The sequence below is a fragment of the Anoplolepis gracilipes genome, chromosome 3, assembly GCF_047496725.1.
Source record: "Anoplolepis gracilipes chromosome 3, ASM4749672v1, whole genome shotgun sequence".
NCBI lineage: Eukaryota > Metazoa > Arthropoda > Insecta > Hymenoptera > Formicidae > Anoplolepis > Anoplolepis gracilipes.
The window spans coordinates 2,788,593-2,805,854 of NC_132972.1; the positions used below are offsets into that span (position 1 = coordinate 2,788,593).

The 17,262-nt window shown below is 26.7% G+C and overlaps 3 protein-coding genes across 5 annotated transcripts; 2 read left to right on the forward strand and 1 right to left on the reverse strand.

The window, feature by feature from the left end:
* Nucleotides 1-297: 297 nt before the first annotated feature.
* Pa1 (PTIP binding protein Pa1) lies at nucleotides 298-2,002 on the reverse strand. The gene is made up of 3 exons (XM_072888611.1): nucleotides 1,677-2,002; nucleotides 737-897; nucleotides 298-649 (listed from the first exon to the last, which is right to left on the reverse strand). Exons 1-3 carry the CDS (start codon nucleotides 1,743-1,745, stop codon nucleotides 421-423), a joined length of 459 nt encoding a protein of 152 aa, XP_072744712.1. The 5' UTR covers nucleotides 1,746-2,002; the 3' UTR covers nucleotides 298-420.
* A 312-nt stretch (nucleotides 2,003-2,314) lies between these two features.
* On the forward strand, nucleotides 2,315-5,831 carry LOC140664089 (uncharacterized). Of its 2 annotated transcripts, none has more exons than XM_072888822.1 (6): nucleotides 2,315-2,678; nucleotides 2,815-3,017; nucleotides 3,923-3,998; nucleotides 4,092-4,288; nucleotides 4,429-4,488; nucleotides 4,568-5,831. In XM_072888822.1, exons 3-6 carry the CDS (start codon nucleotides 3,931-3,933, stop codon nucleotides 5,140-5,142), a joined length of 900 nt encoding a protein of 299 aa, XP_072744923.1. In that variant the 5' UTR covers nucleotides 2,315-2,678; nucleotides 2,815-3,017; nucleotides 3,923-3,930; the 3' UTR covers nucleotides 5,143-5,831. The 2 variants fall into 2 exon arrangements, with proteins under 2 accessions (XP_072744923.1, XP_072744922.1); XM_072888821.1 differs by having other exon boundaries at nucleotides 2,316-2,678; nucleotides 2,815-3,013.
* A 624-nt stretch (nucleotides 5,832-6,455) lies between these two features.
* Nucleotides 6,456-15,979, forward strand: LOC140663716 (gustatory receptor for sugar taste 43a-like). Of its 2 annotated transcripts, none has more exons than XM_072888117.1 (9): nucleotides 6,456-6,989; nucleotides 9,756-9,893; nucleotides 10,503-10,704; nucleotides 12,782-12,998; nucleotides 13,067-13,400; nucleotides 13,479-13,589; nucleotides 13,796-14,070; nucleotides 15,383-15,541; nucleotides 15,616-15,979. In XM_072888117.1, exons 1-9 carry the CDS (start codon nucleotides 6,872-6,874, stop codon nucleotides 15,772-15,774), a joined length of 1,713 nt encoding a protein of 570 aa, XP_072744218.1. In that variant the 5' UTR covers nucleotides 6,456-6,871; the 3' UTR covers nucleotides 15,775-15,979. The 2 variants fall into 2 exon arrangements, with proteins under 2 accessions (XP_072744218.1, XP_072744220.1); XM_072888119.1 differs by having other exon boundaries at nucleotides 12,782-12,971; nucleotides 13,052-13,400.
* Nucleotides 15,980-17,262: the final 1,283 nt, after the last annotated feature.

Sequence of the window (17,262 nt, forward strand, 5' to 3'; positions counted from 1 at the left end):
TATCGCATAGCTTGATATAAAAATTTTGTGCATACATCTTGTGTGTAAAGTTTGTACATTACACATTATAACATAAAGTTGAAAATAAAATACTGTAAATACATTAATGAATATCTATTTACATATTTTATCTTTACAGAGACGATTCTATAAAAATTTGAGTAGAAATATATCATAATTTTTGTAGCTATAGAGAGAGAGAGAAACTTAACATGAATATCCTCGTGAAAGATAGACTAACAATACTCATAAGTATAATATCTCATTCTTTAAAGAATTTTTTCTAATAAAAAGTACTTTTTACAATATGTAGAATAGTATCTGTCTTTATAAAAATCTTATTTCAACATTACAATCTTATGTGTTGTGCAACTTTTGCGTACGAATCACTTCATTATAAAACAGATAAACTTTGTGTTTTTAAGTGGAAGGATGCGGCTTTAATCCAGGAGATTCACTTTTTTTCGGACTGGTATTGATTTCTTGTTGCTCCATCCTATGATGTCTCATCATAGTCACTAATACTCTGTTAAAATTGGCAGTTTTCTTCTTGGCACTACCTTTTGGAGTACTCTCACCAACTCTACGGACAGGTAGTCTTGGAGATGACATTTCATCCATAAAATCAAAGTCAGACTTTTCTTCAGTTCTATAAAGATAGAAAAATATCAATATAAAAAAACATCAATATAAAAAATTCAATTAAGATAATTAAAAATTATTATTAGAAACTTACTTGTATTCCTGAGATCCATGTTCTTGTTGTCGATTGTTTGAAGGAATAGGAGAAGGTCCTCGTCTACCAGGACACTTCCATTCAAGTTCTAAAACATGATTATTAGCTTCCAAACCTTCAATCAATGAGACTATGTCTTCAGCCTTTATATTCCATTCATGCTACACAAACAAAAAAGATATTTATAAAAAATTGTTTAAAAAAAATTAACAACATAAATTGAAATGCAAATTTAGACATTTATAATAAAAAACAGAAAAATATGTATGATAAATAAGGATGGATAAAAAATAAGGTTTCCCATTTTATCAACTCTTATTTACAATTTATACATAAATTAGACTTATTGTGGAAGCTAATGAATAGTTTTAGATATATACATATATATATATATATATATATATATATATATATAAATATTAAATATGTATATAAATACACTTTGCATATCGAACTCAAGAATTTTGTAATCATTTGATAAGAATATTATGGAGCATCATCGCTATAGCTTGAATCTATATCCTTTTAATTTTTATTTGAGTCGTTGAAGAAACATCTGGAGAAAAATGATTTCTAAATGATGTAACAATAAGTGACAATACAGAAAGTTAAGAAAATAGTTTAAACATCAATTATTAAAATGAAATCTTGAAACTCGTTTCAAGATGAAACAAGTAATCAATCTTCTCAAAGACTATATCGGAAAATAGTCATTATAATTTAGATTTATATTTTATTTATTTTTTATTATTTATTTATATTTTAGCACAATAAGTTCAATTTGTGCGTAAATGGTAAATAAAAGTCGTAATAATAGACAATATTTTTATATTTAAGAATAATACTTGAGAATTTTATTACAGAATTATAATTTATTAACAATAAGATAATAAGTAGCGATAATTTCAAGATTTATATATATTGTATTCGATTATCTCACCTTTGCGTTCACTTCGTACTTTTCATCATCGGAACATTCTACAGACCAGTCTTCCTCATTGCATTCCATTTTTATTAAATAATTCACGATAATATATAACCGTTCAAAAAGACACTTCCATTATTGTTTCATTCGCAAATTTATTTCCTCCTTGCAGAGATTTCTCTTTCTCTACATTTTTTCTGTATGTTGGAAATACGAATCGCGCCGATATATTATTTATTAACGCTTCACTCAATTAGATTCAAGATGATTGACAGCTACAGTACATATAAAATAAATATGATGCATATGACATGACGTATATTTTGGGCTGCGTTCAGGTTCTGCACTCGGGTGCAAGCAAATCAGAACAAAAGGAGCAAAGATTTTGTCAACGATTTCTTTATCCTGATTGGTCACTTCACTTACTATACTCATTTTTCACGCAGCCGTAAAGCCACTAAGTTGTTCTATCTTTGTCACTTGCTGAAAGTTGAACAAGAACAAAGCATGTTTATGGTCTCCTCAGGCCGGATTTACAATAGCTGATCACAGTTGAATGTGAGAAGAGTAATCAAATATGATTGGTTAATTTCTTTCTTTGACATAAAGGTTACATCTATTGTAAATTTGATATAAACTCAGCTTCTATGACAAGTAACAAGCAGAGAGAAGATAGTGGAGACACGTTAAACTGTGGTGGAGATATCAAGCGGTTAGATAGAGATAAAATATTAAGTGACCTGTCCTTGTCTAGACTGTGAAAGAGCGTGCAAGACAGACAAGGACAGTCGGATCACTTGATACATATTTTTTTTGGTTGGCTGTTGGCTCCCGCGCTTTATATCTAACTTCTCTCTTGTGGCAAGTGTCATGTATCTATTGCATGTATTATATAGTGAAGAACTGTATAATAAAATAAGAGAATTATATTATATAATGCCATATAAATATGCTGTTGTCGGATGCTAAAGCACAATTAACAGAAAAGAAGAGAATAAAATTTCTTTCTTATATTTTGTAAGTAAAAAAAAACATGATAGAATTATTGTGATGCTTATGCTATTATTATGTTGTGTTCTCTTGATTATTTAATTATTATTGTCTAAATATGTTTAATGTTAAATTAATAATTAATCTGTGTTGAATAATTTAGATTTCCTGTAAGTATACTGAAATTACTGGTGCAATGGATAGCAGCCGTTAATAGAAAAAATTAGATACCAACATCATCAAGTTGTATTTCCAATGACATTTTATAATTGATGATTTTTCTATGGGATTGTAATTAATAAGATTAAAACAAGATATATCTCTACTCATAATTTATCTAATCAAAATCTTGACAGATATATGTAAGTACGTAAATAATTATCCATATACTTTTTCTACAAATATAATTAAAATAATATATTTTTGTAATTATATAAATATTATAATATTGATTATAACAATATATTGTCCTGATAATATTTACTTTTAGTACATATATCCATATGTCATTAAAATAGAACATTTTTTCTTTTTTATTTTCTTTTTTTGTTTTTTTTCTAAATTTTTCTAGTTAAGATTATTTAATTAAATTTGATTGTTAAGATTATTTAACTATTGTTTAACCACCATTATTAACATTGTTTTAATCACCATTATTATATTGATTTCAATAGTAATGTTACAGATGAAGCCAGGGCAGTCATTTGAAACAATTGGGCAGAATATCAGTTAGTACTTATCTGTAGTTATCAATCAAAATACTTGTTTATACATGAAAATAATACATATTTTAATAACTATCAAATTAAAATTTGACAGAATGTATATTGATTCAACCTATATATATTCTGCTGGATTGTAAATGGCTATCCTATGATATTAATAATCTAAGTATATATATATACACACAGACTTCTATACAATACACTAGCACTAGACCAATAACTTTAACATGGACGTAAGACATATGTACTAAAATTCTCACATGCGCATTGCAAAGTTTCTTAAGATATAGTCTTGTTTGGAAAGAGCAGCAGAGAGCAATAAATACAGATTTCTTTAATGCTCTCTCTTCTTTCTCTCTTTTGTTCTCTTCAAATTATACCTTATATTTATTAAACCTCGTACATAAGCAGGATTCTACATAAAGAACACAGTTAAAGGACAAAGGATGCTAGGTCTAGTATATTATATAGAAGTCTGTTAATTTTACATTATCATTTTATATTATTATTTTATTAAATGATATTATTATATTATTTTCTGTTTAGTTTCAAGAATGCCAATACGGTGTGCAGTAACTGGTTGTCCAAGTGCTAAAGACAAGAACAAGAAACATTTTTTTAAGTAAGCTATTAAAATACAATAAGAAAAAGAAAAAGAGAGTGAATACATGTTTTTAGATTAGAAAAATTATTTATAATTAGAAAAAGAATTTAGATTTCCACAGGTAGAGAGCATAGCAGTACAATGGATTAAAGCTACAGGAAGAACAAATTGGATACCTACAGTAAACAGTGCAATATGTGAAGCACATTTTAGAGAAGATGATTTTAGCAATACAAAAATAAAAAAGCGTTTGAAAACAGATGTCGTACCCACACAAAATGTATTTACAACGTCTGTGATAAATACACGTAAGTATATATGTATAGAAGATGAAAATTAAAAAATATTACTAACATTAGATTCTATGATCATAAGCATGTAAATATAATAAATCATAGATATAGCATTAAAAAGTCGATTTAGAAGTTAATTATTTGTTTTATTGTAGAAAAACCAAATAACCAGAGTATCTATATAAAATATATCGTAAATAAAAATTATGTACAAAGTAAGTATCTTGAGATTCTGTTTATTGATATGATTTTTATATTTATTAAAATTTCTTATTTGGCATTTATTTGTTACAGACATAGAAGAGATAAACATAAGGAGAAAAGAAACAGAAGACATACAGAGAAAAGAGACAGAAGCAGAAAACACAATAGAAGTTAAGATAGAAGAAACAAGCACAAAGAGAAAAGATATAGAAGCAAATATACAGAGAAAAGAGGCAGAAGCTATAAACATTAAAAAAAATGAAATAAAAGAGATAAGCATAAGAAAAGAAGAGACAAATATAAAGAGAAAAGATACAAAAAAAGTAAGAAGAAAAGAGATAAAAGAGGAAAGCATAAGAAGAGAAGAGAAAAGTCAAGAAAATAAGAGGAATATTTCAACTGCACTAGAAGAGGCAGAATTGAAAATTCAAAAGTTGGAAGAAGAGAATACTAGATTAAAAGATTTAATACTATCTGTCCAAAAGAAACACAAGAATGATTTGAAACTTCAGGCAAACGCACTGAATGTAGTTATACATCAAAATCAAGAGGAATTTAAACAAAAGCTTGCTATAAGAAGCAAACAACTAATATTATTAAGAAAGAAATTAAAAAGAAAAGATTATAAAATTAATAATTTATTAATGACTGCAAAAAATAAATAATATATTAAACAACTTGTCACATAATATTTCAAGAAAATATCTAATAATTTTTATTTCAAAAGAAAAGTAAAAATAAAACTAAATTATTTTAAAACAAATGAAATAACAATAACGTAAAAAAATTTGATATTCTGCATTAATGATTAAAGAGCATATAAATAAGTTAATATTTACTTTTATTTAATTTTCTTTTTAAATGACATAAATCTTTTCATTTTTCATTTAAGTGACATAAGGAAACACAACTTGATAAATTAGTCAATGATTAAATTAATCGAAATTTTGTCGAAGCAATATAAAAGTCGACTTATGTCATTATATAAAAAACGCTTTTTACAACTTTAATATTCACTTTATAACTATCACAAGTTTTACATATTTTTTAAAATTCATAATTGAATCCAGGAAGAATACGTGAACGAGTAGAGAATATGATGATACAATTCGATAACAGACTTTAATATATTACATTTAGATTTCTAACATTGAAGGATAACCATTTACAATTGAGCAGATGTAGATTATTATTTATTCTTCGTCAATTTGCCACTAGTTATTAAAATATAAGTTATGCATATATATATATGTATTAATTAATAGTTATAGTAGATAAGTATTGATTGATATTTTGAATTAAAAGTTTACCCAATGTATCAATTGACAACAAATGAAATAAAAGTTAAATACACTGTGGATATATTGTAATTAAATATTTTTGACTAAGACAATAAGATATATAAAAAATGAAAGTGTGATAAAATATTAAGTCATATCTGTGATGCTATTACGAAATTGATTAAAAAGGTAAACTTGTTATTTGATTCATTAAATAGTAGATAAATGAATTAAAGTAGAATGACTATAATTTACATATAATTTTGAAAGTAATAGCAATAAATTATACTAATAAAAATTTTTATATATGGATTAAGGTCAGCATTAAAATCAATCTTAAAAGAAGATAAGATATTTTATAATAAATAATATTGTAAATTTTTAACATACAGATTTTGATTAAAATTTTTATTAAAAATTTATAAAGATATCGTTTGTAGAAAGTTTGTAAAGAAGTTGCTATGGTATGATATATGTATATGTGTGTTTATATGTATTATATTACGATGATCTCAGCGTATTATAATCTGTGTATGTTTATCTAATTTAGCGTAGTTCTATTATATTTTAAATGTGTGTGTGTGCATGTGTATGTGTACACACACACATACATATATATATATATATATATACATATATATATATATATATATATATATATATATATGTATTTCTCTATCGCGATCTAAACGTATTTATATGTGCAAAAATAATGAACTTAAAAACACATAATTTTCTTTGCGTAATTTTTTTGCAAGAAATAAATTAATTACACAAATAAAATAATTATACAGTTAAAAAAAGATGTACGTATACTATAAGAGAGACGCAAGGTTGAAAAGTAACGCGTTATTTGTAACGATAATGGCTGTAATGGAATATTTTAACGATAAAACTACCCTCATTATATTTGTCGATAAAGAGAGAGTAATTAATTTAACAGTAACTAATTTCCTTTTATCGCCATTTTTTCGAAAAAATCTCAATTCATGTTTAGATTTTATTATTTAATACTGAAAAGAAATAATAGTCTTTCATCGTATATCTCATACTCTCGCGTAATTACGGACATTTATCGCGGCGGTTGATCGATTGTGCGGAAAATACAAGAGTGATGGAAGTTACAATGTTTACACAAAAGTTTTCCTTTCACGAGAAGCTCCCCTTCCGACAACAACGACGACGACGTAGCTTCTTTCAGTTCTACGTGTTCAGTTCTTCAATCCAACAGGGTACGTGTAATTCTGGATAACAAAGTCTTTTTTATATTTTTCAAAATCATTTTATACTCGTAAGAATAATGTTGGGCCAACTGTAATAAGTGTACATTGTCAAGTACAATAGTATTCTTTCTGCATTATATAATAATAAGTGACATACTTCATTTTAATAAAATTATATTTCATTTTAATAAGATTTCTGTTTAAATATGGTAATTATAGTTTTTTAATTTTTTTACGAAGTGGTAAAAAAGAGAGAAATCGAACTTTTTGCTACATTTTATATGAAAAAGATTTCTCTTGAAAGAAAAGTACAAATATTAATCTTAATAAATATTTGAATATTTAATAAATATTATAAATATTGTTTTTATAAATAGTAATTTTATGAAAATTATTAATGTGTCATATTATCATACATATGCGCTACTATACAAAATAAACATGAAAAAATATGCAAAAAGAAACTAATTAAAAATACAGCAACGAAGATTATGTTCACCAGTGTATAAGATAGGTGTAAAAAAATTGCAATCGATTGTAATTACAGATGTAGATTGTGACACGTGGTTGACACGAAAGTCAGATATTACTCGTCATATCGATCAAGTGGCACTATTATTAACGGTGATTGTCAAGTATGTACAATATTTGCACCGATGTTATGTTAAGTGCGTAGGTGTATACATACCTACATCTTACATATATTGTATGTATGTATGTAAGTGTATAAATGTGTGTATGTATAAAATTCCCAATCAGCAAGCAATGTTTTAAAGAAATCAAAGAAATTTTTGAAAACCATTTTTAAAAATATTTTAAAAACTTTAAAATAAGTTAGTTTAAATGTTAAAATAGTCAAGCTTAAATATTTATTTTACATAAACGTTAAAATAAATAATTGTACAGGATAATGTATCATAGATATAATATGTATACAGGATATCTCATTCATTTTAAATAATATACGTACATTAATATTTCTCGAAAATCAAGGCATCGAAAAATGTTTCGACAAAAGTTTGGTGACTTTGAGGGAGATTATTGTGCCAATAATTTGACTTTGGATGTGCCAAAGTCATATGAAAGTAAATCTTGTTTCTTTAAATGGAATCCCCCTAATTTTTTTCATATAAATTGACTCTTTCTAATATTCTGTGTTAATAATTATAAAGGTATGATGGCTAAAACTTGAATAGTTACGAGATTTATACTTTAATTTGATATAATTTTACTTAAACTATGAAATATCGTAAATATTACTTTTTCAATTACCTTGCCTCAATACTTTTATGCAGAATAATAAGAGAAATTAATTGGTGTAAAGAAAACACATAATTATTTTTAAGAAAAAAAATGAATTTGCAACGAACAATTACATATTTTTTCTGTAAGATAATTAAAGCAATTGATGTAAAATAATCAAAGAAATTGAAATTACAATTGAAATTAAAAATTTAAAATATTTTACGAGATATTTCATAATTTACATAAAATATCAAATTGAAGTCTAAAATATCTCGTAAACTATTCAATTTTTGGTCATCATACTCTTATAATCTTTTTACGCAGAATATTGCAAGGAATCAATTTATATAAAAACATTAGATTAATTCCATTTAAAAAAAACAAGATACTTCCATATAATAACTTTGACATGTATGTACATCTAAGCTGAAACTAATATGTTTATCTTATTTTTCTCTTCGAGCCAAACAACTTTTGTCTGAAATATTTTTTTCTAAAATCTCTTCATTTCCAGATATTCGACTGTATCAATTAAAGTGAAATACCCTGTATACATACATGTAATTATATTTTTATATACATTTTATAGCAAATAGAAAAAATGGTGGAAAATAACACAGTTAGGAAAATTAGCGATTATTATTTTCCTATGAGTTTTTAGATAAAAAACCTAGATATATTTCGCATAAAATATCAAACGTATTGAGCAATATTACATATATTTAAAAGTTACGTATTAAAAGATTGCATGAAAACAAACAACAATAATAAGAGCGCTTTGATTTTCATTTAATATTCTCACCTAATATTTACGTAATAATACATTGCACGATAGAAGATATCATGACTGCAAGAATCATGCTCTACTCCATTGATTTGCTCACGCGTGGAAAACAGCCAAGAGACTTTTGTCGTCCAGGAAAAGAATTCTTTCCCTTGCTTTCAATGAGAACCATTATACGAGAGAAATCACTGATCTACTTGAGATTGCAAAGCTTTTTTATAGATCTCGGTGTGTATCTTTGCATGCGAAAATCTTGTCGCGTGTTTGAGCATATGCACTCAAGAGGTAGATAAATGTATGTTTTTCGAAGGATAAACATCTGCCGCGAATACTCGATCGTCAACAACAATTATCCTTGTCGACAATCGACAAGGACGAATGGTAGGAGCAGAAACAGGTGCATAAAATGCATAGAGAGCTGCGAACGCAACCGCATTTCGTTTTGTGATTCATACCTCGATTTCTCGTGAATTGTCGATAAATTTCAAAACAATAGATCGATTGATAATCAATAATGGGATTAACAGTGGTCGTAAAGTTTATTCCGCGCGAAAAGTATTTTTACGAAAGATCTCGTCACTTTATTTCGTCCCGTCGAACATAAAAAGGTGAAATTTGCATTAGGACTTTTCTATTTATTTTGTGCACTATACACACACACATACACACACACTTTACATTTTATTTTAATATTAAAAAATATTGCAAAGATTCGTAAATTAATTAATTATTTTATTTGATTGTAGGAGTCCATCCAATGCAGCTCGCAAATTATCTTGCGAATGCGTCTGCGAATATCATTGACGAAACTGATCTCATGTCTAGAAAAATGCATGTGCAATGGAACGATTTTCATAAACAACAGATGGCGAATAAGACACATAGTAAGATAATACATATCTTCATTTTACATTAGTTTTGGATAAAATTTAAAATTTACTTAATGCTAAACTATTCATATTTATAATATTTACATAATGTACTTTAAACTTTGTTTTCTCTCTTCTTCTTCCTCTATAATTAAAATCATATTAAAGCAAACATAAAATAAGTATTTTAATATGAAAAGAGAATATAAATAAAGAAAAAGAAATATAAAAAATATCAAGATATAAAAATTTTAGCCAAAATATTTCTTCAATAAAATAATTATATTTACAAAATAAATGACTTCACCGATTTCAATGACTTTATTTGATTAAAATCATTACCTTTATTGGTGAAGTGTTAAATATTCTATTTGCTATTTAAATATATCTAAAATGTTTTTGAAAAGTTATATTTAATCAACTATATTTTATAAAAAAGAAACAAAATCATCATTAAAATTTGATAAATGCTGCACGATTGTAGAAGTTTATAGAAATTATTAAAATATGATTCATAAAATTTTTTTAATCAAATCACGTAAAGAAATCTGTATTGCATTAGTTCAATATTTGACATATATAAGGGTGTGATTTAAATTGATAACCTGGAATAAATGTATGTAGACAAACCCTCAAACGTGGACGAATATGACGTGGCAAAACCCCATGTGACGAGTAATAACAAGTCGGTAAACAGTGATCTATACCAAGCGGTGTTCCCGATCTACCACATCAGTAAACTGTCCGGTGTATTTCCAATAAGATTTGTCCGACAGGTGTCCGGCAGGTATCAAGGCCGATTGAGCATCATTGATAGCGTTTACAGGTGACATTAAATGATCAAATCGATTCGCATTTTTCACGTGTTGATAAACATCATTAAATTAGTTTAACACTTTAAGGCGACACCCGCAGTTACGGGTCGGAAAAAAAGTTTTTTCTTTTGAATTTTTTCTGTCGAAATTATTTTGTCATTTATTCTAAAACTTTTACATGGTATCAAACAACGTTAAAATTATATTTCAAAATTTTTTCGTGGAAGAATGTCCCATAGTGTCCAAGTAACGAGTAATGTCCGAGAGGCAGCTCTAAAAAAAATTCATTTCAGATAACTTTATTCGGAACTGATGTGGTCACCGCAAACGAACTTTTTTTTAGAAGTGCCTCAAATCAATTCTTCTCAATCACATAGATAAAGATCAAATTAATTTAACGCTTCAATATAGGAGCTCATTGTTTTCTTATATAAACAATATAGATAGATATTCGAGATATTTCAATTAATTTTTATAAATAACACAAGGTAAATATTAATATAAATTTTTTTAAATCATAATCAGCAATTCAAACAGTTTGTATCTGTTTATAGTACATTTCGGTACGTGGATCAAGAACATTTAACGTAAAATTGTTTAGATGAGTTTTCTTATACGTGAAAAACATTGTATAGAGCGATAATCAGAGATTTATGTCATCCCAAAGGTAGAATCATAGAAACAATTGCGAGAATTATGCCAGAAATGTTCTTAATTGAGTGTAGGAATTGAATATTGTTATGACATATGCCGTGCCGTTAATAAAGCATACATTGGAAATTACTGAACAGTTAATAAAACTGTTTGAGTAACTGAATTATTAAAAAAGTTTATACTAATATTTAGTTTGTATTATTTTTTAAAAATCGATAAAAAACCACCATTTATTCTTGCGAACACTCTGTATATAGCGTTTATATAGGAAAATTTTGAGCTTCTACTTTATATATATCTTAAATAAAAACTAAATAAACAATTTTTCACTTATTGTTAGAAGTTTAAAAGAAAAGTATTTAGCAATTACCTTATCAAGTAAGTAACATTAAATCAATTTTAAAATATTAATTTCACGTAAATTTTTGTAACATTCTGACTTCTGATATATTTTATACAAAAATACATATTTTAAATATTGTTTTATAATATTGTGTTTTTTTAGTACCATAGAAATATTTCAAAAGTTTTAATTTTATTATTTTATTTTAATTATTTGATATTCTCATTAATTGCATTATTTAATTTTTTCAAAACTTACTGACACCTGTTGCAATGTTAAAACCTAATACTTAACAACATTACATATTATTCAATTTAGTTGTAATAATGTTATATTAATGATTTTTGCTTAATTGAGTAGATACTAGGGTAAATCAAAAAGTAAAGTTCCCTGTTTTTATTACGAGTTTTCATTTACCACTTATGCATAAATTGTACTTATCTATTAAAATATAAGCAAAAGACTTTTTTTCTATATAGTCTTGTAGATTGTCTCATCTTGGCGCGAGTTTGAAGATTCCCTTTCGATAAAAATTAGAGACTACAATAAAAGACCGGATACAAAAAATATTTGTAGTAAGATTCTATAAATATTTTTCAAATATTTGCTGAGATATTTATAATAATCTTTATAATCTGTTCAATCTAAGATTACAATATTTATAAAATATATTTATCAAATATTTTTAAAATGTTAAATATTTATAAAATGATAAATATTTATAAAATGTTTAAATCACTAATATAATTATGTTGTATATTTTATAATAAATTGTATCCCAGTAAACACAAAGCAACAGTAATGTAACATCAATATTATAATTTCTCACTCAACAATATAAATGTTATATACAAAGCATGTTATATTGCAATTACATTATTGAGTGAGAAATTATAACATTGATGTTACATTACTGTTGCTTTGTATTTACTGGGATATTTTATAATATTTTGTGATATCTGGAAATAAAACAGGGAAGATTATTTTTTGGTCCACTTTAATATAAACAAGATATAAGAGTGTTTAGAGATTCTTAGATTAATTTTAATACGCATAAATTAATAAAATTAAATTAAAATAACGTACCGCAGTTTGGGCCTATTGATCTGCCTGATAGGCAGCGAGATTTGGGGTTTCTGGCGCGATCTCAGACATGGATGGCAGCTCAGCACCCGGCTCAATTCGCAAAATGCGATAATTGCCACCACAAGTGATGTGTTGGGCGTGGTGGGTCTTACGGCTGCTTCCATCATCGGTCCAATTCTGGGCTGGCAAGAGATGGTGACCGTCATTGATAAATTAATCGATGTAAGTCGTCTAATCGCCTTTACCATAAAAATTATCGCATTTAAATTCATCAGTTTATGTACCTTAAGTGTGACGAGAGGCTGGGAATTCTCTCGCCAAAGAAGCTGCAACGATGCACTATCCTGCTAACCTTGTGCAGCCTCTCCTATTGCATCAGTCTCTCATGTCTCGATGTCTACACGTGGAACTACAAAGTGAGGCTAAATAAGAAGCTGGATGTCAATGGTCCGCTCAATTTTCTTCCCTTGTACTTTATGTACATAGTTATCATTATGATAGAGATCCAGTATGCCATCATCGTGTACAATGTGAGCCAGCGGTTCTCCAGGGTCAACAAAAGTCTCGAGAACATCCTCAAAAGCGGCAAGATCACGAATCATTTTAGAAAAGATCTTGGATTAGGTGCATCTTTTTAATCGTTATTAATCATTTTTGTCAAATCTTTAAGTTAACGCTTTTAAAATAATACAAACTCCTTAGCTGGTGATCTTCGAAATCAAGGACAACTCATTACATACCTCCGGCAAGAAATGGTGGGAAATACTCGAATGTTCCGCAAATCGAAGATTATGGATTCCACCATTGCAAATAGTATGATTTTATCTTCTGTCTTACGAAGAATGTGTTTACGAAGAATCTGATAAAAATACGAATACTGATCATATTCGTAGTAAATTAGAATATGAATAATAGAGAGCTAAATGTCAAAATATATGTATTAAAAAATAATGAATATTGTACATAATAATACTAATATAATTTTAATAATATTAATACTCTAACAAATCTTTTTCCAGATGGCAGAAGTTTTACGGACAGCATATCCCAACTGGTGAGAGTACACGCGTTACTGTGTGATACGGTATTGCTTATAAATAACGCTTATGGCGTCATTGTATTCGCAATTACACTTACCTGCTTAATACATTTAATCATCACACCGTACTTTTTGATAATGGAGGCTGGCGGAAGACGCGAACCGCTATTTCTTACGGTGCAAGGACTGTGGTGCATCTTTCACGTTTGGAGGTTGCTTATGATAGTGCAGCCCACTTATGGCACTACAATGCAGGTATAATATGGTCTAATTTAAATAATGAATAAATTAACATACATATATACTAATAATTTACTGTAAGGTAAAACGAGCAATGTTGACAAAAGGAAACTTAATTTTAATATTTTCATAAACTTGGTAATATATATCAAGATCAAGATCTGGAAAAGCAGAGCTCCTTTTATCGATAATTACTGATAAAAATAAAATAAAATTTTGAAAACTCAGGAAGATTATAAATCACAATAAATATTCTATGAAAGTAAAATAATTGAAACATAATCCCCAAACTGAACACGTGGTCTTTCGCGTCTGTGCCATTTTTAATCATTGTTTTTAAAAAATATTAATAAAATCTTGAGGTTGGAAACTTATCTAAAAAAAAGTTTGTGTCAAAAGGGACTTATAACTGAAAGGACAATTTAAACAGTTCATTCAGTGCAAACTGCTGACGAATCTAAATCTGAAGCGGGCACAAATGACCCACGTATTTGTTCTATGTATATTAAATGGCACGGACACGAAAGACGTGTTCAGTTTGAGGGTTAAATAAAAAAAGGTGAATAAATACATTTTTTTTAAATATTGTTTTTTGCTGTTAATCGGTTTTCATAAAAATAAGTTATAAATATACAATGACAATCTCCCTAAAAAAGAAACAAATTGTTTTAATTTCTATTGTGTTTATTTATTTTCATGCTAAAAGTATCTTTTGTTAATGATAACGAGCAACCAGCAGGGTTGTATGTATTAATCAATTTTTATATTGTAGATTGTAATGTAAAGTACATTTTGTTTTCACTTTTCTTTCAAATAAATTATGTGAAGATTAAAAAATAAATTTCCTCAGAAAACACATTTTTTTTATACCTGAAAATTACCCATTTTCAATCATTCAAATAATTATATTTTTTTAAAGCCGTGGACATATAGTATTTTTTTTCGTAAACTTCGAACTTTGAACTAAAAATTCCTCGAAGCCTTTTTGTTCAAAATTATTTTTTCAAATTTTTATTAATTTTTATATAAAACGTCTACGTTTCCAAATCTTGATCTAACAAATAACAAAAATATAGTATTTAAAAATATTTTTTCTTTAACTCTATACATAAACTTTTAATTTAAACTTAAAAGAAGATGTGTAAATTTTTTTAGAATTTTTTTAAGTAAATTTAGAGTACAAAAATTAACTCGGACTCCAGTTACCCACGTGTTCAGGATTACGGTGCCAAAAAAACGTGTTCAGTTTGAAGGAAATTTTATATGAACTTATATTAATAATTATTATTTTATATTTCGATCTCGTGAATTGTACGACTCTCTGCAGGGAAAGAAGACAGCGGTTTTAGTAAGCCAATTGCTGTCTGCGAATTACGACAAGAAAAGTATGAAACAATTAGAAATCTTTTCTCTTCAACTTCTACACCGCCCTTTGGAGTTTTCAGCGTGCGGACTCTTCACTGTGGATCGTACTCTCGTAACTTCGGTAAATAAGTTTTAATTTTCCTTTTTTGCTAACTTTGGAAATGAATAAAAATTCATAAAAAAATATTTTTTTAGATTGCTGGCGCAGTCACAACGTATCTCGTAATACTCATACAGTTTCAAAAAGAAGACGATGCAAGTAGCAATGTCGACAGCATATTGAAGAATGCCACGCAAATGCTGAAAAATGCGACGACGCTTCATAATATAACAGTGGGAAAATTGGGCCTATAAATTAAGACAATTTCTCTTCGTTCTTGTCTTTTCTATGTTTTCGAATTAATAATAATAAAGCTTTTTAAAATTTAGTACATGTCACCCACTCATTTATTCGAAAAATATCCATCAAAGGATTCAAATCGAGACAAATATTAAACCTTATTAATACACAAAGATGCAAATTTCGGATAAGATACCAAAAACATAAAAATGACGAACTCAATAGAGCACACAAGAAATACATTACAATTTTATACAAATTAATTTTTTAATACAATTTTATAAATACAATTATTATAATAATAATTACGTATTAATTAACAATTATTATATTGTTCTGATAATATTTAGTTTTAATACATGCAAACATATGCTATTAAAGCAGAAGTATATTTCTTTTTTTCTCTTTTTTATTTTCTTCTTTTTTTCTCTCTAAATTTGATAAGTTTATTGTTAGAATTATTTAATCACCATTATATTAATTTCAACAGTGATGAAATCAATACACTAATTACAAATGTAGTCAAAGCAGCCATTTGAAATAATTGGGCATTTTATATTATTATATTATTATTTTATTGTATGATATCATTGCTATTGCTTTTTGTTTAATTTTAAGAATATAGAATTTGTGTAATTAATTAGTTGTTCAAGTGTTCAAGACAAGAACAAGAAGCATTTTGTCAGGTAAGCTAAAATACAATAAGAGAAAGGAAAAGAGAGTAAATATTTTTAAATTAGATTAAAAAAAGAATTAAGATTTCTATAGGTAGAGAGCAAAACAGCAAACTGGATTAAAGCTACAGAAAGAATAAATTAGAATATCTAATGAAATGTAATATATATTTGCAACGTCTGTGGTAAATACATCTAAGGGTATATATATATATATATTCATATATAAAAATTTTCTATCTGTGATAGTATAATTTATTGCCATTATTTTCAAAATTATAGGTAAATTATAATTATTCTTCTTGCATTTATAAGATTAGGTAAAAGTTGATTTACTAATTGTAAGTTGATTCTTATATGAAGATTTCTCAAATCTTTGTTCGAAAGAATTTCTAGTATTTAATAAGCAATCAGTTTATCTTTTCAATAAACTCCGTAAAAGCTTCATAGTGATATTTTAACCCACTTTTATTTTTTATGTTGATACTATTATTTATTATTTATTATTTATCAACATAAAAAATAAAAGTGGGTTAAAATATCATTATGAAGCTTTTACGGAATTTATTGAAAAGATAAACTGATTGCTTATTAAATACTAGAAATTCTTTCAACAAAGATTTGAGAAATCCTCATATAAGAATCAACTTACAATTAGTAAATCAACTTTTACCTAATCTTATAAATGCAAAAAGAATAATTATACAATAATTTACATATAATTTTGAAAATAATGGCAATAAATTATACTATCACAGATAGAAAATTTATATATGAATTAAGGTCGACAGTAAACTCAATTTTAAACAAAGATAAAAAATATATTTA